The 27839-nt window shown below is 37.6% G+C and overlaps 1 protein-coding gene across 1 annotated transcript; it reads right to left on the bottom strand.

Moving 5' to 3' along the window:
* Positions 1 to 110: 110 nt before the first annotated feature.
* LOC140141380 (uncharacterized) lies at positions 111 to 27839 on the bottom strand. The gene is made up of 7 exons (XM_072163230.1): positions 24012 to 27839; positions 20933 to 21543; positions 19953 to 20132; positions 18420 to 18717; positions 10910 to 10961; positions 5557 to 5603; positions 111 to 4288 (listed from the first exon to the last, which is right to left on the bottom strand). The coding sequence occupies exons 2-7, from the start codon at positions 21518 to 21520 to the stop codon at positions 711 to 713; spliced, it is 4743 nt and encodes a 1580-aa protein (XP_072019331.1). The 5' UTR covers positions 21521 to 21543; positions 24012 to 27839; the 3' UTR covers positions 111 to 710.

The raw sequence follows: 27839 nt of genomic DNA, 5'->3' as shown, positions 1-27839 counted from the left end.
ATACACCCCCCCACACACACACACACACGCCCCCACACACAATACCATTCCCATCCATTTACAACCAAAATCAAAAACCAATTTATACATTTCACTTTCAAACAAAGCTTGTTAAATCCCATGCCTTCCCTTACACCTCGCCTACTCCAATACATATCCTTTAAATTTAATATTCTTCCCTTCGTTGCTGATGAAATTCTTTGAACAAATCAAGCCCCTTGCATTTCCTCACATCACATCCAAGCTCACATTGGGTGCCCCATTCCTTTTGTAAAGGAATTTTTATTTACAAATTTTTATACCCATTGACCCCCTTTTTTGTTTAGTTTATACCCAGTGACCCCTTTGAAAAAAAAAAAAACAATGTTATATACCGATATAGGCCTTGAGATAAAACTAGATTATCTTACACTGATTGTCCTGATTATGAGGCAGGGTGCTACTAAGTGTTGTAATACACTTGGGCTTAAAATGAAGCAGCTGTACTGCATTTTGTTTATTTGAAAACCCCAATAAAAAATTGCATTTTCTTGTACACAACAGACTGGGTGGGAAACATTGTGCAATTGGAGGCAGATTTTGGATGTACCCTGCCCTGACCTTAAAAAAAGAAAGAAAAAAAACTGGTAATAAAAACATTCGACCCAACATTTTGCATTTTGGTGTTTAGGCAAAGGAAACAAACTTGTCTTTTGCCTTACTTCATCATTCTATACTGTATTGTCCAATGAGTTATTTATCGGTTGATAACTCCTGACTATGTCACACACTGATTGGATTTCATCAGATGATAATGATGCACCACCAAACCAACCAAATTCCCAACCAATTTTTCGACAGCAGTCCATTAGTAATGGTGAGCATACTTTCTCAGACAACTCAATGCCATATAGGTCCAGCTCCTGAAGCTGTGGCAGGTGAATGAGATTCCTGAACAAATCCTCAACACCTTCAGGACCAATTGAATCGTTGTATAGAAGGGAGACAGTCTTTAATTCTGACATGTGTGCGAATGACTGAGCTAGTGCTGATGCCCCATCTGAACCAATGCTATTATAACCCAGGTCAAGATACTGCAGTGCTGGAGTGTGTTGGAATGACTGAGCTAGTGCTGATGCTCCATCTGAAGCAATGCTATTACTATCCAGGTTAAGATGCTGAAGTGTTGGAGTGTGTTGGAATGACTGAGCTAGTGCTGATGCCCCATCTGAACCAATGCTATTCCTATCCAGGTTAAGATGCTGAAGTGTTGGAGTGTGTTGGAATGACTGAGCTAGTGCTGATGCCCCATCTGGACCAATAATATTACTAGCCAGGTCAAGATGCTGCAGTGCTGGAGTGTGTTGGAATGACTGAGCTAGAGCTGATGCCCCATCTGAACCAATGCTATTACCAGCCAGGTCAAGATGCTGCAGTGCTGGAGTGTGTTGGAATGACTGAGCTAGTGCTGATGCCCCATCTGAACCAATGCTATTATAACGCAGGTTAAGATGCTGCAGTGCTGGAGTGTGTTGGAATGACTGAGCTAGTGCTGATGCCCCATCTGAACCAATGCTATTATCAGCCAGGTCAAGATGCTGCAGTTTTGGTGTGGGTCCACGCAAAAGTACATTCACATTACTACCAAGTGTGCATTTGGAAATCGTAACATTCTGAAGTGACGTTAGTGACACAATTTCTTCAACAATCTCATCTTGTACATCAATATCAGACATATGATAGTCGGTTACTTCAGGAAATTGTTGAATTAAATTTGCCAAGTTGTCAAAAAATGCCACATGTTTGAGAATGCATTTTTTGACATGATTTTCATGGACACATTTTACAGGTATGTTCCCTAAAAGATACACACTTTGTAGTGTTATCTCAGAGAGGACATGCTGACTTTTGAGCATATCTGTCAATGCCTGTAGGTTCAAGGCGCATCCCGATAACAGGAGATTTGTCAGAATACTTTTTGGTAAGGGGATTGAAGAGAAGCAATCGAATGATAGGCTTTGGCGACGGGCTTCAAGAAGCTGTTTGTTCCGATTTGAATCTGTTGTTGTTCTAGCAGATGCAGATTTCAACCAAGGATTTTCTGTTGCTCGTCTTCTACCTTGATTCCCAGTTGTAGATTCTAACCAAGGCCTATCTGTAGCTCGTCTTATAACGTGATCCTTAGTTGTGGGTAACAAATTGGCTGTAGGAAACAAAGGCTTGTCCGATTCCCAACTCAGTGAAAGTCTAATAGGTACATTGGCTCTTGAAAGCATTCTACTCAAAATCGTTCCAAGTGATTGACCTTTGCATTTACTATCACAGACAATTAATTCATTGAGTGAGTTGATAGTGACGTGGGAATTACTCTCAGTTTCTTCCACTAATGTAACTGTGTTGAGTTTCACAGAAAATGGTACTACCTGGTTGGAAAGGAACATACGAAAATCAAGTTCAGATACATTAAAACCTGAAAAGATTACCTCGGTACGTTGGCATTGTTGTATGTCGCTCTCACTCTCCACATGTTTTGCTAGCTGCAGATATCGAAGAATATGTGTACAAGAAACTTGTGATTGGGAGAAAGATGAGCTCAGTTTCAATATGCCAAGTTTTGACAGACACCCTACAAAATCTGTTTGCTCCTGTGCTAGTGATGGCCCAATATCCATTTTCGTACAAAAGACAATGACAGCAAACTTGACCCGAGATAACCAAGATGTTTGATCCTTTTTGGAAATGAAGTACTGAAGGAGGTGACACATTTCATTGTCAGCAGGCCAATTTCCATGATTCATTCGTATACTCTTGACTAAGGGGCTGAGAAGTGCATGCAGCTGTTGAATAGTCTTTGCAGAGTCCTCAGACATTTGTGACTCTGCTTCAAACAAAAGAAGGAGAGGAAGTTTCCATGGATTAGCAACACATGGACCTACACCAAATATACATGTATCCTCATTTTCTACATTGACGGTTGTTGTACTTACTATGTGTTGAAGTATAGTTGAAGCAGCTGTCAAGCTAAGACCACAACAAAACTGAAGTAAACTCTTATTACCAACAACCGGCTTTATTGCTGATAAGAACTCATCTTGGTTGGCATCAGCTATGTCTGCTAGATATGTAGCAGCACAAAACTCTTGAAAACTTTTGTGCAAGGGAAATGTCAAGAATTCTATTTGTTTAAACTTGCTGCCACGCTTTTTGAGAGATAACTTATCACGCTGTTTGTGAGTTGTGCAGATTCCTATACGTCGGGAAACTTGCAGATATTCTGCTGGGAGCTCTTTGGCCATGACCTTCTGGCCACATAGATCTTGCAATGCAAATTTCCCCAAACCTTTCAGAAAAGTTTGAACTTTGTCTTCGGCATCCGAATCAGCAGAATCATCTAAATCATATCTTACCATCATGAGTGCAATTACATCTTGATACAAGGAAGTAACTCCTTTTGTTAATGGATCATGATCTTGATCCTCGTCAGGATCATAATCATGATCTTGCCATAGGAAACATAACATTGACAGAGTGAGGGGATTTGTTGGTAGCCATGATAACATAGGGGGAGCATTATTTATTGCCTTTTCTAACTTCATTGCTTCTGTATTTGATTTCAAATTTCTGGCTTCGTTTTTGATAAACTCTGATATTGCCTCATTTGAAAAGCCCAACAAATCTAATTGAATGTATCCTCTGTATTGCCTGTTGAAGTCGTACAACTTCTCTGGTCTTGTAGTAACTATTACATGACTTCCTGATAACCACAAACCATCCAGGATAGCATAAAGACTCTTCCCCTTTCCCTCCCCTTCCCATTTTGGAGATACCTCATCAAAACCATCCAAGAGAAAGGCAGTTGATTGTGCATTGTCTTCCAACAACTTTTCAAGCTTTTCTCTTTGTGCACCTCTAAGCAATTGATCTTCTATAATCTCAAATACATCAGATCCCGGTTCAACTTTACACATATCTATCACAAACAATAGTTTGATTTGTTGGTGCTTAACTGCCCTCCCCCAATCATAGGCTATCCTGTTGTGTATTAGTGTTGACTTCCCACTACCAGGGCTGCCAACTACAACTATATGTTTTTTGTTATCATTCCTTATCTTTATTGAGAACATCTCATCACACGATATATTCCAAGATTCTTCATTGATGGAACACAGTTTGAGTTCAGGTGCTACAAATGTGTCATCTGTGGTCCGTTGTTCATCTACCATTGATGGTATAAACCGCATGCTGGAATACTGTTGTGTATACTTGGACGACAATTGCTGTTTAACATCTTCCAGATATTTGCTGTCTTCTGAAAAATAATAAAATAATAAATAAACAATACTAATAGATGTTAATTGTTATGTAAATAACTAAAGTGTAATTCCTTCCTAAGGTACCCCCTCCAGATTTTGACCATCGCTGCATTCAAAAACTTTTCTTAAATAAAATTAGCTGGAATGGGAAGGGGTAGCACCATGATCCTTAATTAAGTATTCAAATTAAGATTTCAATTAAAATTGAGGATCGGTCACATAAATTATGGAAATAAGCACAAAATAATGCATTTAAAGCCCTATGTTTTGAATTTGACACCCTTTGCATGGCCCTGATTGATACCCCTTAGGAGAGATCCATAGGACCCTACCCTTAAAATGAATACATTTTCTGAAAGGAATTTCACAAGAAATTCAAATAATAAGGTAGGTTGAGTGTAACATGTTATGAGTGAAAATACCTGCATAAAATTACAAGACCTGTATCTCCCCTTTTACCCATAATTGATTCCTGTCCATATTTTAATTCCTTATGTTCTCTTTTGTTCAGAAAAGGTCAATTTTGAACAATAAATATTGTCACATTTTCTGATCAAATTTCAAAAAACAAATTGAAATTTCCTCAACACCCTAAAACAATCATTTATGAATTTTAGTACCACATGTACCATGAAGTTTCCACTGAAAATTGACAGAAAAAACAGTACATGGGGTTGTCTAGTTAAGGGGGTACTACACCCCTGCCCAATTTTGTGCCTATTTTTGCATTTGTCTCAAATATTATAGCGCATTGGTGACAAGTAAGATATGTATATTATAGGGGCAAGGACTACAACTACTGCACTAGAAAATTTTATTTCAGCACAGACAACAGTTGTGGAGTTACAGTCAAAAATGAGGGAAAACCAATATTTGATCAATAAATCAATAACTTCTTGCCTTGAGTTGCTGAATTTTCAGTGTAGTAGTTGTAGTCTTTGCCCCTATAATATACATATCTTATCTGTCGCCAGTGCGCTATATTTTTTGAGAAATGCAAAAATAGGCACAAAATTGGCCAGGGGTGTAGTACCCCCTTAAGTTAATTTATTGCCGGAGGGATCTGAAAAGTGCAACACCGCCACTTTTTTTTGGATAGCAAGTTCAAAACTCATGGCTGCATATTATTATGAATTATGAATCTGACGGCGCGAAGGTCCACTGTTGTTTATCAGTGACCGCGTTCAGTGTTTGCGTTTTGCCAAATAAATAAAAGATCGCATGTATCGAGTATATTAATGAGGTTATGAATCATTGTTATTACCTTTTTCTCTTGTCTCAGCAATTCTTGCGGGCAACTCTTCCAATTCTGTGATACAAAATGGAATTAAAACACGGAATTAATCGTGTTGCTTGATACTGTACACCATTGTCTGAAGAAGGACAGGCTGTTGTGTATTTGGCACATAGCACAATAAATATATTTATGATTCATACCATTTTATTTTCGCAATATTTCCAAGCCAACTGAAACCAAGTTTCATATTTTAAGCTAAGGGTTCATGCCAAATTTTTTTTAAGAAACCTCAATCATGCCGCTTCTTTATGAAAATCAAACTGAAAATTCTACTCCAAATTGATTTTCTTAATGTTGTCATAAACACATTTTGTGATATTATGTTCTTTAAATCTTCACATTTTGGCACAAATTTGAACTCACAGTGATGTGCTTCTTTGGTCCATTTGTATTCTGAAAATAAATGGAGTTAGGCAAAAAAAATATATTGTTGTGTTGCCCTCAACCGTCTTACCCTAAATCCTGAAAAATCAGGGTCGCAATTTTTTTAAAGTTAGGCGTGCAGCCTAACTTATTTCTTTCTTGCCATTTCTTATACCCGCATGCGAAGCATGGACGGGTATATTGTTATCCTGTGGTTTCTTCTTCTCCTCCTCCTCCATCAAACACATCATTCTGTCAAGGCTAGCGCTAAAACTACAAAGGCCCTGGGGCCCATATGTGGTACACTTATGGGCCCTACCCCGTAGAAGTGCCTTTTGCCCATCTTGGCCCCAGAGGTCAAAGGTCATGGGCCCCAGGGGCCCAATTGTGAAAATACAAAGCACGCCATTTCTCATCCAATGAAGCAGCCTCAGGGCCCTGAGTTGGTACACTGATAGCCCTAGGGGTACTCTATGATTACAAATATACAAGAGCCCCATATGTTATATTATGGGCCCCAGGGGCCCAAATGTTAAAATATGGTGCAACAGATTGACAAGCCTAGCTCTAAAAGTACAAGATCACTAGGGCTCATATGTGGCATATGTATGAGCCCTAAGTTGTAGATGTGCCTTTTGCCCATTTTGGCCCCAGATGTACAATGCTAGGGGCCCCAGGGGCCCAAATGTTAAAACAAAGGGCCGGCCGTTTCTCAGCAAATAAGAAAGCTACAGGGCTCAGATTTGGTACACAGATAGGTCTTTTAGTATTATATTGTCCTGTGTATATATGACCCCCATATGTCATATAATATGGGCATCAGGGCCCCAAACGCTAAAACATAGGGCCGGCCGTTACTCTGTAAATTAAGCAGCTACAATGCCCAGCTTGAGTCTACTGATAGAACTAGATAATTATACTTCAACATATGTACATGAGCCTCATAAGTCAAATATTATGGGCCCCAGGGCCCCAAATGTTAAAACAAAAGGCCGGCCATTTCTCATCAAATAAAGCAGCTTTAGGGCTCAGAGTTAGTACACAGATTGCACCTGAAAATTACATTGTTATATGTACATATGAGCCCCATATATTACATTATATGGGCCCTAGGGCCCCAAACGCTAAAACAAAGGGCCGGCCTTTTTCTCAGCAAATAAGGAAGCTACAGGGCTCAGATTTGGTACACAGATAGGTCTTTTAGTATTATATTGTCCTGTGTATATATGACCCCCATATGTCATATAATATGGGCCTCAGGGCCCCAAACGCTAAAACATAGGGCCGGCCGTTACTCTGTAAATTAAGCAGCTACAATGCCCAGCTTGAGTCTACTGATAGAACTAGAGAATTATACTTCAAAATATGTACATGAGCCTCATAAGTCAAATATTATGGGCCCCAGGGCCCCAAGTGTTAAAACAAAGGGCCGACCGTTTCTCATCAAATAAAGCAGCTTCTGGGCTCAGAATTTGTACACAGTAGCACCTGAGAGTTACATTGTTAATAACACCAACATACCCACCCACCCCACACACGTAGGACTAAACAGACATATCCGTATTATAATATAATAATTGGAAATACCAGCGTGAAGCGTTAAGGCTGTTCCAGTTAAATTACATACCCATTGGCTGTTCCATTTAATTTACATACTCCCTCTGAAATGGCCCCAAAAAGGCTGTTCCTTTAATTTACATATTGCCTCTGAAATGGCTGTTCCATTTAATTTACATACTCATTCTGGAATAGTTTCCCCCTAATCATATTGCATAGCCTCACTGTGAGTAAGAGAGACTGACAACAGCAATCTATGGAGAGTAAGAGAAACGACTCCCCTGGGAGGGGTCTTTATGTTAAGTGCTACGACAGTGCAACCTACATTCAATTAAAGCTTGTGACTTGGACTTTCACTTTTTTACACATTTGCTGCCCAATTGGGCGACTTTTTACAATTTCTTTTTTAAGTCCTCAGCAAATAAGGACTGTAAGTTTGGGTATACCGATAACATGCGGGTATAGCCGTATTTGTGTACAAATATATAGCCTTCTAGTTCTCCTCCTCCTTCTCCATCAAACACATCATTCTGTCAAGGCTAGCGCTAAAACTACAAAGGCCCTGGGGCCCATATGTGGTACACTTATTGGCCCTACCCCGTAGAAGTGCCTTTTGCCCATCTTGGCCACAGAGGTCAAAGGTCACGGGCCCCAGGGGCCCAAATGTGAAAATACAAAGCACGCCGTTTCTCATCAAATGAAGCAGCCTCAGGGCCCTGAGTTGGTACACTGATAGCCCTAGGGGCACTCTATATTTACAAATATACAAGAGCCCTATATGTTATATATTATGGGCCCCAGAGGCCCAAATGTTACAATATGGTGCAACAGATTGACAAGCCTAGCTCTAAAAGTACAAGATCACTAGGGCTCATACATGGCATATGTATGGACCCTAAGTTGTAGATGTGCCTTTTGCCCTTTTTGGCCCCAGATGTACAAGGCTAGGGGCCCCAGGGGCCAAAATGTTAAAACAAAGGGCCGGCCGTTTCTCAGCAAATAAAGTAGCTACAGGGTTCAGATTTGGTACACAGATAGGTCTTTAGTATTGTATTGTCAAATGTATGTATAACCCCCATATGTCACATAATATGGGCCCCAGGGCCCCAAACGTTAAAACATAGGGCCGGCCGTTACTCAGTAAATAAAGCAGCTACAATGCCCAGCTTGAGTTTACTGATAGCACTTGAGAATTATACATCAACATATGTACATGAGCCTCATAAGTATAAAAAAATATGGGCCACAGGGCCCCACATGTTAAAACAAAGGGCCGGCCGTTTCTCATCAATTAAAGCAGCTTTAGGGCTCAGAGTTTGTACACAGATTGCACCTGAGAATTACATTGTTATATGTACATATGAGCCCCATATACCACATAATATGGGCCCCAGGGCCCCAAATCCTAAAACATAAGGCCGGCCATTACTCAGTAAATAAAGCAGCGGCAGTGCCCAGCTTGAGTCTACTGATAATACTAGAGAATTATACTTCAACATTATGTACATGGGCCTCAAAAGTCAAATATTATGGGCCCCAGGGCCCCAAATGTTAAAACAAAGGGCCGGCCGTTTCTCATCAAATAAAGCAGCTTCCGGGCTCAAAATTTGTACAGAGATAGCACCTCAGAATTATATTGTTACTAACAGTAACAACCACATACCCACCCACTCCACACACGTAGGACTAAACAGACAGATCCGTATTATAATATAATAATTGGAAATACCAGCGTGAAGCGTTAAGGCTGTTCCAGTTAAATTACATACCCATTGGCTGTTCCATTTAATTTACATACTCCCTCTGAAATGGCCCCAAAATAGGCGGTTCCGTTAGATTTACATACTCCCTCTGAAAGGCTGTTCCATTTAATTTACATACTCCCTCTGGAATAGTTTCCCCTAATCATATTGCATAGCCTCGCTGTGAATAAGAGAGACTGACAACAGCAATCTATGGAGAGTAAGAGAGACGACTCCCCTGGGAGGGGACTTTTTACCATTTCTTTATTTTAAGTGCTACGAGAGTGCAACATATATTAAATTAAAGCTTGTGACTTGGACTTTCACTTTTTACACATTTTCCACCCAATTGGACGACTTTTTACAATTTAGTCCTCAGCAAATAAGGACTGTTAGTTTGGGTACACCGACAACATGCGGGTATAGCCGTATTTGTGTACAAATATATAGCCTTCTAGTTTCTTCTTCTTCTTCTTCTTCTCACAATTTGCTACTACTCCCACATCCTTGATCGGATTTCGACCAAACTCAGTCACAAGCAGGATTGGGTAGCTGGCTACAAAAGTTATGGATTTATTTAACGTCCGAGGTCATCCAGGGGTCACAGGGTCAAAAAAAGGTCATTTTGACCGAAAATGCTCCGATTGAGCTGAAATTTAAATGCAATGATCCTTATGACATTCTAATCATGTTTAAAACATGTTTAAATTTTATTTAAGGTCATTAAGGGGCCCATAAAGGGGTCAAAGGTGAAGTTTTTCAAAATGCTCCAATTGAGCTGAAATTTAATTGCAATGATCCTTATGACATTTGAAACATTTAAAAAATATTTTTAAATTCATTTAAGGTCATTAAGGGGTCATAAAGGGGTCAAAGGTCACGTTTTTTCAAAATGCTCAAATTGAGCTGAAATTTCAATGCAATGATCCTTATGACATTCTAAACATTTTAAAAACAATGTAAAATTCATTTAAGGTCATTAAGGGGTCATAAAGGGGTCAAAGGTCAAGTGTTCCAAAATGCTCCAATTGAGCTGAAATTTGAATGCACTGATCCTTATGACATTCTTAACATGTTTTAAATATTTTGAAATTCATTTAAGGTCATTAAGGGGTCACACAGAGGTCAAAGGTCAAGTTTTCAAAATGCCAGCTTTCCATGATTAAGGTTTATTAAAACGGCAATTAATGAAACAATCTTATTAAAATTAATACTATCCAGCACAGTGTTGCTGCTTGATCAGATCGTCACAGTCATCGCCTAACTTACCTCGTGCCCTTGCAAAGGCACATTTGCTCTAGTTTTTTTTTTTTTTGGAATGATGATTTTTATAGATTTGTTCAAAAACTCAATGTTTTTCACTTAAAATTAATATTTTATTGTAAGACTAGTCTTTAATTGTTGTCTAACAGGTATCCAGAAGTCAAAATTGACAAATGTCCCTAATTGAACAAGCATTATTTAATATTTGAGGGGATTTAAAAAAAAAAAATAATAATAATAATAATAATCCGACCGTCCTACCCAAGTTTCCCATTTTTCCACTTGAGGGCAACACAACAATATTTTTTTTTTGCCTTATAGAAAAGACATGATGAATTCTCTCCCCTCTTTCCCGTAAAGAAATTATAAGCCAATAATAAGGATCTTGGCCTACCTTTTGTAGTTCTTTTTGCCTTTCTTGTGCTTTTTCTTCTGCTTGAAGATGTCCTGGATGGTAAAAAAAGGTGAGCAACTATTATTAATATAATTATAAACTAGGTTTGATTATAGGCCCTCTCAGCGGGCCTCTCAGCGATAGGCTAATTCAGAGAATAATTAAAATCACCTTTGTTGTACATCCATATCAAAACAATGTACTTGTCGGCTGTTTCATTTGTCTCATTTCACATAATGGTTAGGAATAAATACCAGACTCATCTCCAAAGTGGAGGTCACTTCAGATCATCCCAAAGTCACATAGTTAAGGAATGTTCTCTGTATTCTGTGACTTGGGGATGATTTGAAGTGACCTCCACTTTGGAGATGAGTCTGGTATTTATTCCTAATTATTATGTGAAATGAGACACATGTAGCAGCCGACAAGTGCATCGTTTTGATATGGGTGTACAACTAACATAGCCTGCTGTGGTTATCAAGTTAGCTCAATTGGTAAAGCGTTCTACTTTGGTGCGAGAGGTTGCAGGTTCAAGCCCTGGCAGTGGTTTAGTATGCTCTTGTGGAAAAATTGAGTAACTAGCTTGAAATTCCCCTGGACAAGGAACTCGCTGCTAATTGTCTTGTTGTAACCCGTACAAAACTCGGGGAGCTGATCCTGGTTGCAAAGGTCATGTCTAGGGTGTGCACTCTTAAAACTGGAAAGACCCTGTGTTGTTGTTTTATGGAATGATGTGGGGCCGTAGTGGTCAGCGACAACCTGTAAAGTGTGCTGAGGCTTAAAGCTTTTAGTCAAACTAGTGTATTTAAAGGGGCATTTCGTGATCCACAGCCTCATCCCCCACTTTTCTCAAAAAAGTTGAGATTTTTATATCACTGGAAACCTCTGGCTACATAATGTTTATGTACAAAATATTTCTTGCAGATTAATTGCGTTTTGCAAAGATATCGTGAAATTTGAATTTCGTTCTGGTGCACCAGAACGAAATTACAACGCATTGTCTATGGAGCAGTGTAATACACATAATCTTGCATGACTCGCAATCGCAAATTCGGAATCAACTGAAATTTTGGGAATAGGCTTTTTTCGTGGATATGTACTGAAAAATGTCATAAAAAGAGGATGCTAGGATCACGAAACACTCCTTTAAGACAAAATAAGACATTTTACCTGAAGCTGGCCGTTTTTTCAAACAACATGACTACCAAATTTAGCATGGTAGGAAAGTAGCTAGCAGTATAGCATTTTACACTTTCAGGGCAGGTTATTTTCATGTATTATGCAATAGATATTTATTGTGATTAAATGTAATATGACCATAACTTGCATTTTGTTGATTGATGTAGGCCTATTGAAGTTGAATCCCCCGCGCACGTTGTTGTTGTGATGATTATTAAAACTTGAACTATTGACAGAAAAGAGATATTAAAATTGTCTCTAGAATCAATTAAGTCATTCACCTCCCCCTAGCAGCAAAGAGAAGATATACTTGAAAAAAAAATGGAAAATCACACCAGAATTGAAATCATGTCAGAAATACACATAGGTGTGTATTTCCACCAAAATTTGTATTACATTATTTTAGGGTATTATAAAAAAGTTGAAATATCCTAAGGCAGTCGGCCATGATATATCATGGATAAACTTGGCGCACTGATTATTTGAACAATGACTAATGTTATGAACTTTGTGGTGGCGTCCGAACCATAATTCTCATAATCCTAGGGGGGATTATGCAATTAATTATGTCGAAAAATAATTTTGTTAGGCCTATAATTATGTTGTCAGTCATTCCTAATTTTTAGAGTTTTTTTAAAGCACAAAATTCAAGTTTCAAACATTATTCTGATTCTGATTTGTATGCTGAGAAAAAGCAGTCACAAAAAATGGGTCTATATTATAATTATAAGAATAAGGAATAGAATAAGAATTTCGTTCTGGTATACCAGAATGAAATTCAAATTTCACGATATCTTTGCTAAACCATATCCGAAGGGGTGGGGTATGAACGTTTGGACAGTATTTATTGTGGGACATAAGAGCACATCAGACATATCGAATTGCATTCTGAATACGAAGAATGTCCTTTTGATATCAAATAATTTTGATTTTTTGAAATTCGCAATGTAATACACATTTTATGGCAAATCATTAAAAAATGATGTTTTTGATATTTAACAGTACTCAAAGTAAACTTTATAAATCTGATGATTTATACTTAACGTGTATGTAGGTGGGATGAAATGCCGACGATCAATTGAAAATTTTGACCTTTCGTATTGAAGATATGGATTTTTTTCCCAAAACACACAAACAAATTAGGTCTTTTTGGGAAAAAAATCCATATCTTCAATATGAAAGGTCAAAATTTTCAATTGATCGTCGGCTTTTCCTCCCAGCTACATGATACACTTTAAGAATATATCATTAGATTTATAAAATTTACTTCGAGGACTGTTATATATCAAAAATTTGAAAAATATCAAATTTTTATAATTTGTCATAAAATTTGTATTATATCGTGATTTTCAAAAATGAAAATTATTTGATATCAGAAAGACATCGTATTCAGAATACAATTCGATACAATGTACGTCTGTGGTGCTCTCATGTCCCATAAAAAATACTGTCGAAATGCTCTAAACGCTCATTTCAGAGCCCTTAATCTGCAAGAATTGTTTTGTAAATAAACATTATGTATAGTCATAGGGTTCCAGTGATATAAAAATCTCAACTTCTTTTGAGAAAAGTGGGGGATGATGCTGTGGATCACAAAATGCCCTTTTAAGCAATTTAAAAACAATCTTAATTTTTTTACACTTGCGCTGGAATCACTGAATGGTAATCATTTGAATGAAAAACTATATATGTGTACATCCATATCAAAACGATGCACTTGTCGGCTGCTACATGTGTCTCATTTCAAATAATAGCTAGGAATAAATATCAGACTCATCTCAAGTGAAGGTCACTTCAAATAATTCCCAAGTCACATGGTTAAGGAATGTTCTCTGCATTCGTAAACCTTGTAACTTGGGATGATTTGAAGTGACCTCCATTTAAGTTGAGTCTGGTATTTATTCCTACCTATTATTTGAAATGAGACACATGTAGCAGCCGACAAGTGCATCGCTTGATATGGATGTACACATATGCAGGGCAAATCTTTTTAAGGTATATCCAAGATAAACCTTAAAGGAGTATTTCGTGATCCTATAGCATCCTCTTTTTATGACATTTGTCAGTATATATCCACAAAAAAGTTTGTTCCCAAAAGTTCAGTGGATTCCATGCTGGTGATTTTTTTTTTTTTTTTTTTTTTAATCAAATTTTTTTTTTTAATCAGATTTTTTTGATTTTCTTAATTCCAAGAACTGCTATACCCCATAATAAATTCAAACGAGACCAGTGGAATGCTAGACATATGTGCAATACTATCAGGTATTTACACAAATTCAAAACATGTTTTTACATGTGAAAATTTCAAAGAAAAAATTTGGCAAAAACCTGTTGAATTCTGTACCTTGAAGATGATTTTTGTGTCAGTTCCTGCAGAACTGACACCTTTAGTACAGGTTTGACGATCACGTGACAATTCGAATCATCATATCGAAATATCACGTGGGTAAAAATATCAATATCGATATCAATACTATTCGTCAATTCAACCCCAAACCAATTCGCCCACATGCTAATTCGAACCCTGTATATTGATGTACAAAAAAAGTTGGCCAAATTTAACTATTTCGTGATTTTCTCCATAACCGTTGTTTTTACACCAAATCTGTATATTTAGATGCCTTGATGTCTTGCATTCGGTCACAAACCAATTCGTTGTACTTTGTGCACTTAACCCTCTATCTTTTAAACCAAATATCCTAAAGAGTCGTGTGATATGTCGAACTTTTCCTCAGGTCATAAAGAACAAAAAAGTCAGCGTTCAGCGTATCTGTGCGTATATAGCGGGTACGTAGTCGAGTTATTGTGGCCCACACAACACGGGCTTCCGGTGAGCTGCCGGTCCTAGGAAATGGAATATTACTGATAAATATATAAAGATGGCAAAATCAGTAAACCAGTTTAAGTTACAAATAAAGAACAAGTCTAATAAAAAATTACATCTAATATTTAGGCATTATTTAATGACCTCACCCATCCCCACCCATCTCCACCCCAACTATCAATTTCTTCTGTGAACTGTGGAATGTCTATATGAAATGTTATAAATATTTATATTGCTTCTTTCTTTGCATGTTCTTCTCCTCTCTCTTTTATTTGTTAGCTTTGTGTAATTGTATGTTGTAACTTAAGGTTGGTCTGAACCCTGGAAATATGGAAATTTTCGGGCCTCATAACTTCTAAAATGTTGGTCCAAAGTATATAAAAGTATACATATTTAGAATGGCAAAGACTTGATAAGTTCATCTGTGAGGTCAAATTTGGGCCAAAATGGCACTTTTGGCCCAAAATCCCAAAAATAATGGTTTTTGGCCCACCTCTTTTTCGTGCATCGTAACAAAAAAATTCTTGGGCCAAAATGGTTTTTATTTATTTTAAAAACTAGATCAAAATATCTAGGGCGCTTTTTTTCATTTTTTGAATTTCGACCAACTTTGAGAAATTTGCCAAAAATGGTCAAAATATTTTTGGTGAAATTGAAAAAAAATAAAAAAAATGAAAAAACGGGTCCTAGATATTTTGATCTAGTTTTTAAAATTATGAAGAAAAAATTTTGGCCCAAGAATTTTTTCTTTACGATGCACTAAAAAGAAGTGGGCCAAAAACCATTATTTTTGGGATTTTGGGCCAAAAGTGCCATTTTGGCCCAAATTTGACCTCACAGATGAACTTATCAAGTCTTTGCCATTCTAAATATGTATACTTTTTATATACTTTAGACCAACAATTTAGAAGTTATGAGGCCAGAAAGTTTCCATAATTCCAGGGTTCAGACCAACCTTAAGGCAGTGTAAGGGGGTGCTCGCTTCAGGCCTTTTGAGCATCTCCTCATTCAAATGTTGTGTCTTTTATATATATTTTGTATGTCGATTTGTATGAAAATAAAATGATGATGTATGATGATGATGATGTACATCATTTCCTGCAGAGTCGTGAGATATGTCAAACTTTTCCCTTAGTCATAAGGAACAAAAAAAAAGTCAGTGGTCGCATATCTGTACGATCATTGGTTAATAAGATATAGTCACTTTTTTAAAAATTTTAACCAAATATCTTAGAGAGTCGTGCCATATGTCAAAAAGGAACAGAAAAGTCAGTGGTCGCATATCTGTAGGATCATCGGTTAATGAGATATAGTCACCTTCTTTGTACGTTGTGCACTTAACCCCCTTGTTTTTACTTCTGGATATCGTTTGAGTCAAATGATTTTTCATTTTACAGCTTATGATATATTTTCTAAACACGAAATAAAACAAAATTGACCGCCAGCCGACTTTACAGCTGTTTCGTGATGGACGGTCACATATATCCATTAACATATTAAATCGTTTATCTCTTTTGGTCAATATCGAATTGGTTTGTGGCTGACTTAGCTTGGGGCCAATGCATGAATTGGCATATGGCCAAGTCAACTGTGGACGAATTGGTTTGGGCCGAATCGATCTGCTTCCATGCTGATACCCGGAAATGCCGAAAAATTACGTACTTTTACAAGGCAAAAAGCAACTTTTCTAGGCATTGTTGACATGGTACCCCCGCTAAAGAAAGTTTCCTACTATAAAGACCTAACTTTTGAGATGGTTTGTACGGTTTGAAGGTGCAAAATTACTATAAGCTTAAAGGCGCCGTTACCGCCGGGTCATCATCAGAGACTTTGACAGATGACGTCATCAGACGCAATCTCTGTCTTGATAATATCGACATGGACTAATAAATAGAGCACGTAGTGTGATGGACTGGAAACTTCACGCATCGATCTGAGGACAGCTTTCAAACATAAGTCTTGATAATGTCACGCTGTTTTAATTAGCCTATATCTGGTGGCAGCAGCATTTTTCTACAGTCACGTGATAATGGCACGGCGGATAATACACGTGGGAAGCCGACGGTGTCCACATCTTTTTTTCTTCTTCTTCTTTTCAGCTTTTTGTATTTTATCTGTACTTGGAGCTGGTGGGGGAGAGAAAGCATAAAATACATTCAGGAAAAAATACAACTCGAACCAAAGATCAAGGCTCCATTTCAAATTTAACCCTAAAAAATCACTCATTTTTGAAACCGGACGTTTTTGCGCTAACACTTCACCTCTGAAATAAAATATTGGGATATTTTCTCAGATTCCTTCATGTAGACACTTGCCAGAAGCAAATGAGCTGAAAAGCAGGTAATTTTGACAATTATCTTGAAAATAAAGCCGCAACAAGCTCAAATAAGCGGTGGACTATTTTAACCGAATTTCACTGGTAGGCCTACATAAATCGTGGAGTGATTTGGTGGTGCGCCCTCTGAAAAGATTTGAAGAATAGAAGGCTGACGTTAGCCAAAACATGTGGGCCTATTTAATGATATATGAACTACCACTCATGTTCTTGTCAGCGCTACAGTGCAAAACTTCTCTTTAACATTACATTCAAATAATAATTACATTGTAAATTGGAACTGACACCAATTTTTTTCAGGAATACTTGTTTAGCAATAGATAAAGTGACATTATAGAGGTATTTTACTTGTATCCAAAAGTTGTAGAAACACATTCAGGAATGAAGTAAAACAGTCAATTTAAGAAAGAAATTAGCTTACATTTATCAAAAATGGTAAAAAATGAAAAAGGTTTAAAAAAACCAAGTGATTTTAAATCAATGATTTAATTTCAAACAACCCTGGTCGATTCCAATTTTGCATATTTGCGTTTTTTTAGTTATGTATGATAATGTGTATTACATTGCTCAAGCTCTCCATAGGCCACTGTTGTCATTTCTTTCTGGTACACCAGAACATATAATTCAAATTTGACAATATTTTTGCTAATCGAATTAATCTGCAGAAATTTGTGAACATTTTATGTAGCCAGAGGTTTCCAGTGGAATAAAGATCCCAACTTTTTTTGAGAAAAGTGGGGGGTGAGACTGTGGATCACAAATGCCCTTTTATATATAATTAACATTATAATTACTTATAAATTATAAAATCAATTAGGCTTAAATATATTTTTTTTTGTTTTAGGACACACACCATCAAAATAAACATGAGTCATTTTTAGCATGTCCTCTGCTCGTAGCATGAGTTACAGTTTTTTAACAGTTGTCCCATACGTACAGCAGTTGATATCTTCATTTAGCATTACTATGAGGATCTAGCGTTGAATGTCGGGTACTTATTAAAATACAAAAAATAAAGATTCCACTCAAATAAGTTTAAAAGCTGGAGCATAATTTGTAAAAGGATGCTCAAAAAGTGTAGCACAAGTTACCAGGAATTGCCCTACTGTACTATTAATCATTATAGCTTTATTTACTGAAAAAATCTTCATCACTATAGTCTGTTTATTTTACCTTTGTCAATTTGGCTGGTAAGTTTGTCCATCTGCTGTCCTGTTTGGTCTCTGTAAGTATCTTGTAGTGTAGTGGTCTGGTGTCTTGTCTGTTCTCCGATGGTATCTTGAAGTCTTCTAGTTTGTGCATCTATGCAGTCTGACATAGTGTCCTGTAGTACCTTCCGCTCTTTTTGCATGACTTTTTGGAGTTCATCCTCAGAATCTTTGACGATTTGCTGCATCCATTGTTTCATTTCTGCTGTCAATGGTCTTGTTGCTCTTTCTTCCATTTCATGTGTTACAGCCAGAGTCTTTATCTGTGACACATGAAGAAAATATATGTGGAATGATTCATCAATTGATGAGGGTTACAGAATGCACAGTGATATATCACAAACAAACAAATAAACATCACATGAATAATAGCAGCAGGTAAGCAACATGCAGGTGTGATGCACTAAGCAAGTTTGGGGAACAATGCTAGAAGAATTCAATTTGAATTTTAAGAATATTCTATTGCAAATTTGTGATGGTACTTCTGATTGATTGATCACAAACTGAGGGCGCACTAGCACCCAGAAGTGGATCGTATACCAATTGAGACTGAAAAAATGTGCCCCTCTTATTCTTTTCCACATGAATTCTTTGATGCAGCGAGGCACCACATTTCATTCCTTGTCAAGAATTTTGGCACCGTCCCAATTGATAACATGATTATGTTGAACTTTGTTACACATTTCAGGGTTTGTCCAGTAAAGATTCCTTTACTTTTTGCTACTGTGTCCGATTCCTTGTCATGTTCACCCAAACTAGTTTCAAAACGACAACCAATTTCACCCAGAGTCAGAGTTTTATATTTCTATATTTTAGATTCCACAGGGGTTTATATTTGTGGGTAAAAAGCATACTACAGTGTACATGTAGGTTGGCCTGCAGATGGTGGATGGTGATACCAGATACCTCACCCTCTTGTCGATCATCCATCAGTAATCCACAATTAGGATCAGAGGCACTAATCAGGTTGAATTAGGGATTCAATCATGTTTCACCGTTGTTCATCACCGATTAACAACGATGCGTCCGCGAGGTTTACTTCGCGAGGGCCGAGCGAAGTAAATCAGGCAGACGCGCCGGACACAAGTTGTTAATCGGTGATGAACAACGGTGAAACATGATTGAAACCCTTTCAACAACGAAAACTAGCTAAAAATTGTATAATTCACATGATTATTTCCCCGATTATTTCATGAGGAATGTCAGTTAATCATTGACAGTCAGCCTTACAAAAAGATCTGTGATTTCTGTTTATATCATCAATAAAACTGAATAAAACGGCAATCTTTATCCGATACTTCTAAAATACTGACATGACAAATTTTACGCGCTCACACCTAACGCGGATGTGCGCTGGCATTTGCGTATACGCTTAACTGCAAAAGTGTGGATTCATCACGGATTAACAACGGTTGGCTCCTGTACAAAAGTATAGGAAGAGTTGTTGAATACAGTATACTTTTTTAAGATGACTATCAAGAATTAATATTACACTTACATGTTGTAGTTTGCATCTGATATCATCAGCTTGTGCTGTTGTGAAATACTGTGGATGTATTTTCTCGAGAAGCTTTACCAGATTGAAGATATCATCAAAGCATCCATTTCTTGTTGATTTGGTCACCTTCAGATTATCTGCAATTCTCTTATGGCAGAGATTGTTTCGTACTTGATAAACCTATTTCAATGGAGGATTAATAACAACACACCGATCACTGCATATATACATTGTAATAGCTTGCAGTCAGTTTCAAAAGAGTATGGTGTTTATCCCTAACTGTCCCAACTGGTTCACAATTGTCATATATAGAAAATCAGTATCTAGTTTCCACAATAGCCACAAATTATTTGAGACAACTGAAGTACTATGCCGAAGTGATCCGTAAAATGCTCACCCATTTTATTCCAATTTAAAGGGGGGGGGGGGGTACTTTGTGATCCACAGGATCTAAATGTCCATCATTCAGACTTTGAACTCAGACGTTGCTGTACTCAGAAGTCTACATGTACATTACTAATCTTTAACTCCGCAAAAATTAATATAATGAAACTTTAGTTCAATTTTAATTTCTTTTACACTTAAATGCAGAGATTTGTATTCCATATAATTTGTGCAAAATATGCATATCATATAAGAATCATTTAAAATTATGAAAATGGTATAGAATAAAAACATGCAATACAACATTACAGGATCACCTCATCAGTCTGACTACATACCGTAAAAAAGTGTAAAGGGTCTTGAGCAAATCATCGATACACATCTAGATGAACTTGTAAGTAAACCTGCAAATGTGTGTCTCAACCCGATTAGCTCAGTTTATAAAGCACACGACTTTGGTACAATTTCATGTTTTCAAAAGCCCTCAATAGTACTGTACATGTAAGCACATACAGTATATCGAGTTTTTACGGTATGGCATCTACTGCCATAATAAAACTGAATCTATCAACATGTGTCAAAAAATATTTTCCTACCTTGTTTATAACATCATGATTAGCTGGATTGTTGAGATGACATGCTCCAAATTTCATCATGACCTTCAAGATGGAAGCAGGATCAAAGTCACCAAAACAAGTTGGACTCTGTCCTGGTGGAAGACTAACAGCAAAGGCTTTGGCTAACTCAACATAATCATGGAAGAGTCTTGGTGGGTTGATGTTTCTCCAGGTGACTCGTGCATCCTTCTTCGGATAACCATTAGTCCAAAATAAAGACTCTATTGCATGGCACCATTGAATACAATTCTGACAAGGGTAATGTGGATGGGGTTTTACACGGTGCACGCGGCAGTAACAAGGGAGAGGGTATATAGGGCAGTCACGAGGTTGCAATCTACGTTTGTTGTCTGTTACACTGACAGGACATTGTGTTGGATGTAAACAACTTTGAAGGGTTACTGACGGATTGGTAGGGTCACAGTGGAGGGTGATTTGTCTTGTAGTGTGCCAATTTTTAATAACATTCTCTGCACATGGTAGAACCACTTGATCACACACTACCTGGATGGCTTCGTGGCATTGGACATAGTAATGAAATTCTTCAAGATCCCCTGATGTCGTCATTGTGGTGACCAGTCTTCTGATTGCTGAATGAAAATATAAATAATAAATAACTTGAATCAAAATGGCAAAATGTTAACCAATTATAACCATTAGGTAGCGTGAAAGTCGATTCGAGTTTATCGTCTCCCGCCAGCGTCACTTTTTGGACACCAAAAACACCCGCGTCAAATTTTCAAAAATAATTCACTATTTTCAAAGTATCAGTGTTTTCACCAGTTTTAGCAATTGGAAACATATATTTTTGTTTGTAAAACATATAAATGTATAACTTGGAACCAAAACCAGGCTTTTTTCTAACTTTTCTAGTCCCTACCCATATCAAAACATGTTTATAAATAACATGTAAGAGTGTGGCTTTAAATCAACACGCAATTTAGGTCAATAATGAAATCTGATGCAATAAAAAAAAATGAAAAATGAAAAAGTCACCTCACCAACCTGGGGAAAAAAAGGGACGATAAACTCGGAATTGACTTTCATGGGCCTTATTATATAGTGCACCAAATCTGTCATTATGGATCCTAAAAATTGTATGCAAAGTTAGTCATTGCCATTGGACATGGTTTTTGTTCCGCTGCTGACAAATGCTTGCGTTGCGTACATTGTAAATTGACTGCAGGGTTGACTGCACATTGGCAAATTTAAAATGCAAAGCCTGTGTTTGATATGTGTAAACATGGCAAAAGCTAAATCAAATTCAATGAAATAAAAGAGACTGCAAATGACTTTATCTCACATATTTCAACAAATATTTAGTCCATAAAATGTCACAATTTTTGCCGATACTTTGCCGTAAAAATCCTGGGCTTGGTAAGTTACAAGTACTTTTTAACTGAATTTTTCAAAGTACATTTAGACAATATTATGATTAGTAACTGTGTACTGGACATCTCAAACAAAAGTTGAGAATTAAATGTAAAAACAAACAAAAATTTTTGAAAAGCCAACTCTCCAACTGTCATATCGTTCATGTACGGTACATGGAGCAAGGCATGTGGTCACCGGTAATTAGGCTACTCATGCTGTATCATAAATTTTCACCGGTCATACATACTCCTGCTCACACACAGAATATTTAGTGCGAATGCAGAGTGACCTATTTGTCAAACACTGCTGTCCGAAACTCCAAATCATGATTTTTACATTAATTCTCAAACTTTTGTTAGCGTTGCAGATACCGATCATGTTAGTATTGTTTAAACTAGCTGAGAAGCCAGCATTCAGCCCTTCAATACTACCATCACTTGGTATAATATTATTATAAATGTCAAAATTTTATTGTGCACCAAGTATAGTTTGCCATATGTACCCCTCCCTGATACATGTACGATACGCATTTGTCATGTTTGTAAGGCTACCCGGTATATATACTTACTCGAGAATTCTTTAAATTTGCACACAATGCATTCAAGGCTACAGTCCGAAGCTATCATTTTTCAGTAGATCAACATTATATTTTTAAACATTCTGTTGGCGTTCAAATTTGGATGATAGTGTAACAGAATTGAGTCCGAGCGGTCTCTGCAGGCGGGGTACGGGTCAGGCGCAGAAACCTGTCCGATGTCTGAGTCTTGAAATCGCATGCTTGCGAACACAAAAAGGCGCTTAATTTGAATAATTGACACATGCAGCATGGGACGCGTCACAAGCAACCCGCGACACGAGGGCGCTTATTTAAAAAATACAAGAAAATCACACAGGAACACAATTTGGCGATTAATTTGAATATTGATACAAGAAACATGGGACACGCTTACTTAATAAAACAAGAAAATCACACAGGACTCATTTTGCTTACACCTTGGAAAAACATCTTATATTATCTTGAAAAACATGAATAAAATACACTGCACTGCTTGATCTCAAAAGTCCTGGTTTCATATTGAAAGTTATTAAGTATACCACAGCGGTTAGCTTGACTCATTAAACAATGAATATCACGCATCACATACCAGCTCTAGGGGAGCAAATTATTGGTTCCAGAAAAACAATTTAATCAATAAAATAAAGTCACTGGGTCACATAATAAAACATAATAAATATCACACAACATCATGTTATTTGCTGAGATCATATTAGAGGGCCAAACCTTAGATCAAACTCACCAGGGCACATAAATAACATAAAAATATACACAGTAAAATGAAACCAAAACACAGTCATGAAATGCAATGGCAAACAGAAATGTGTGTGTAAACCCGGGTATATTAATTTATGGCCATTTGTTTATGTCTGAAAAGTGCACAATATTTTTCATGTCAGCGCTGAACAATAAGAATGAGTCATTTCCATACACAATCTTCGAACCTGTATCATACAGTCTATATAATGCTGTACACAAGAGCAGAATTGGTGATTTCGATGACCCATCACAATGTCCCATTGCACTTTCGCTTGGCAGAAATCTAGAAGAACCATGTACTCTCCATACTGTGGACGCTGTATCTTTGCAATCAGGTTTCCAATATCAAAACAACACAGAAGCACTCACATTCTGCATCGAAAATCTCATGAATCACCACATATTCATTCAGCACTGGATCCCATTTGCAGCAGCAGTTCTTGTATTAATCATAGCTGCAGCTTATATTTCAAATCATCCTCCATAATCAGCACAAATCAGTCAAATCAGTGTAATAATTATCCGAAATTACGTTAACCCTATGATTGTTGTTGATTCCCCTCGATTGTGCTGGTGCAGCAGAAAATCACGTTTTAGCACAATCCTCCGGGAGCAAAGTTCAGCGGCATACCACAACACACGGCCAGCGCTTCACTGGTGCACATGAATGCTGAGCGAGTCTGATTTCTCAGAAAATCATGCAATCTTATAAATGACCTCTGTAGAGGTCAGTGAATCTCAACCAAAATGAGGGCGCTATGATGGTCTGCTGATTGATGACAACTCCAGACAGTGCATTATCAGGATTATGCGAGGGGTTGATTTAGCACAGGAAAATTCCGTTACACAACCCCCTCCTCCATCGAAGCGCTGTCCCAGCGCTGACAAACCACCAGGCATATTTAGGGAGTGTACATGTATAATTGTTCCACATTGCTCTTTGGTATGTGTCCATAGCAGTAGCATATATAAGTATCAGTTCATCAGCCTCTCAATGTTCACTGCCAGCACAAAAAGTGATGTGTATTTATGTACATGGATTAATACCTGTTCCACAGTGCTCTTTTGTGTGTGTCCATAACAGTGGCATTTTTATAAACTCAGTTCAACTTTAAATGTTCACTGCTAGCACAAAAAGTGACTCTTTAGTTTCGCAATAGGATAGAATTTTACAGTCACTGTCAATTGCCTGCTATATCACAGCACAGTCAGATTTGTTTACATGTGCATATAAATGTAGAGTAATTAACACCTTTCCTTTTGCATAGCACAATATATTATGGCACAATTTACAGTTATCTTTTTCATTGATTACTTGGCAAGAAGTTAAAGGTACATGTCATTTTCAAACAAAATGATGTGACGGAATTAATGATGCATTAGTGGAATGGAGGAATGAATGAACATGATATGGAATGCACAATCAATAATCAACATTTTGCATAGATTAACACACATTTTCCAAGGTGTAAACTTTGTAAAAAAAACAGCGCTGAACCGAACGCTACCAAAATTGAAAATTACGCAAGCATATGTAAATGCCGAGCATCGCCAACGCAGAAACAAGCACCACATCCTGAAAATAGTTACGTCGGACGTTAGCCACCACAATGATTAATTTAAAAACCTGCACAAGAAAACACAATAGCGAACATGAACTCCTCCCTTTGAACAATCGTCTCGTAGATGTCTATACATGCATCCAACAACTAGTCTATACACTCCACAGACTGGTAAAAGTCGGTGCAACCAATTTCCTCCTTCCTTGCAATACTCGAAGTAGATGTCTATAAATGCATCGATCAAATCTTCTTCACAATGTTCGCTTCAGTCTATTTTACGACACTTGAAAACAGCATTGAAACACCATCCTCCTCTTCTGCTAGACATACACTGATTGGTCCCTCCAAAATTAACTGCGCTTGCATGGCCATAACTCCGATAATCAAATCACTGTCGAGTAATATATCAGCCTCAGGTACATAATTGAAATCACTGCGCAAAACACATCATTAAAACAGTCTCTGAATCACCACCTCTGATTGAAATCCTGATAACACACAAATAATTCACATAATTTACTGCACATACGCGTCTCAAATCACTACCATGAACTACCACCAGGGTCGTCCCGGGACTACCGGAGCCAGGGGGTCAACATGGTCCTCCTGGTCGGCACGAGCCTGTCATCGCTCAAAAATTACTCCCGCTGACTTCAGCATATTTCCCTTGAATTACTTCAGCATGACTAGTCTACCTCCAAACTCAGTGTTTCATCAACTTCACTTCTGCATTTAATAAGTTTCTTCACTCTTGGCACGACAACACTCCCTTGTGGCACACACAGTAGCAACGGCCCGGAAAGACACCAGTCTACAAGAAGACAGAATCTACCTACAAATTCAGCAGACCTGTCTCCTGATCCAACCGAGATGGGCACCACACAGGAGGCTATCAGGATGATCTCATGGTACAATGTACATGTATTAGCTGGCTTTACTTGTCCTCATTGCATGGCGAGCTCTTATTGTCATTAAATGGTTCAGTTACGCTACATATGTACAAATCAGTGCAGCTGGGTAGTTACAAATCCTCTCCAGAACGCACATATCCATACTCAGAGTCTTCAGGGGCTCAAATAGTCATAAGTCCATCTGCATCCATCATTGAGTCTCCATCGCAACCTCTTGAAGGGATCACGTCTCAACTTCAGGCATTCCGCAGACAAAACACTTTGACTCTCCTCCGTTGACACCTGGATAATGCTCTGGTTGCAACTCCTACTCTGCTGACACAAGATGATTTTAATTGGTAAACACAAAACATGACATGAAATTTTAAAGGTCATCCAACCCCAAGAAAAAGCACTAGTAGTCTTTCACCTGATAAAATATTTACAAGATGAACATCACATTATTGTCTCTGCTGGAACTATTATCACCTGAGTCGATGTGTCGGATCAATACCTGTCTAACAACCGAGATTCCCCTACATGTACATGGCAAGAAAATCCATCAGACAAGGTCAGCCATAGTCTCCATCACATGACACTAAAAGTCCTGCAGTTATGATGATGTCAAAAAGTACTACTGATGCTCCCTTAATTACTCCTTGATTAGTAAAAATTACTCATATTTACATCTAATTATAGGCTTGAGTGGGTCAGAGCTGCAAATTCAGTCACAACAAAATACATTAATAAAACAGAAAAATAGCAAGCACAAACAAAAATCCCACTTCTGACACCAATGTAACAGAATTGAGTCCGAGCGGTCTCTGCAGGCGGGGTACGGGTCAGGCGCAGAAACCTGTCCGATGTCTGAGTGCGAAATCGCATGCGCGAACACAAAAAGGCGCTTAATTTGAATAATTGACACATGCAGCATGGGACGCGTCACAAGCAACCGCGACACGAGGGCGCTTATTTAAAAAATACAAGAAAATCACACAGGAACACAATTTGGCGATTAATTTGAATATTGATACAAGAAACATGGGACACGCTTACTTAATAAAACAAGAAAATCACACAGGACTCATTTTGCTTACACCTTGGAAAAACATCTTATATTATCTTGAAAAACATGAATAAAATACACTGCACTGCTTGATCTCAAAAGTCCTGGTTTCATATTGAAAGTTATTAAGTATACCACAGCGGTTAGCTTGACTCATTAAACAATGAATATCACGCATCACATACCAGCTCTAGGGGAGCAAATTATTGGTTCCAGAAAAACAATTTAATCAATAAAATAAAGTCACTGGGTCACATAATAAAACATAATAAATATCACACAACATCATGTTATTTGCTGAGATCATATTAGAGGGCCAAACCTTAGATCAAACTCACCAGGGCACATAAATAACATAAAAATATACACAGTAAAATGAAACCAAAACACAGTCATGAAATGCAATGGTAAACAGAAATGTGTGTGTAAACCCGGGTATATTAATTTATGGCCATTTGTTTATGTCTGAAAAGTGCACAATATTTTTCATGTCAGCGCTGAACAATAAGAATGAGTCATTTCCATACACAATCTTCGAACCTGTATCATACAGTCTATATAATGCTGTACACAAGAGCAGAATTGGTGATTTCGATGACCCATCACAATGTCCCATTGCACTTTCGCTTGGCAGAAATCTAGAAGAACCATGTACTCTCCATACTGTGACGCTGTATCT

Source organism: Amphiura filiformis, chromosome 19 (assembly GCF_039555335.1).
Source record: "Amphiura filiformis chromosome 19, Afil_fr2py, whole genome shotgun sequence".
NCBI classification, from domain to species: domain Eukaryota; kingdom Metazoa; phylum Echinodermata; class Ophiuroidea; order Amphilepidida; family Amphiuridae; genus Amphiura; species Amphiura filiformis.
The sequence above is the reverse complement of the archived record's forward strand: the minus strand, read 5'-3'. Positions and strand labels throughout refer to the sequence as shown.

Excerpts from the sequence above, each read along its gene's own strand:
- LOC140141380 (XM_072163230.1), bottom strand. The coding sequence starts at position 21,520 with ATGACGACATCAGGGGATCTTGAAGAATTTCATTACTATGTCCAATGC. Across the intron at positions 20,133-20,932 it reads ATCATGATGTTATAAACAAG|GTTTATCAAGTACGAAACAA; the intron begins GTAGGAAAATAT and ends CCATTGAAATAG. Across the intron at positions 4,289-5,556 it reads TGCTGAGACAAGAGAAAAAG|AAGACAGCAAATATCTGGAA; the intron begins GTAATAACAATG and ends ATTATTTTTCAG.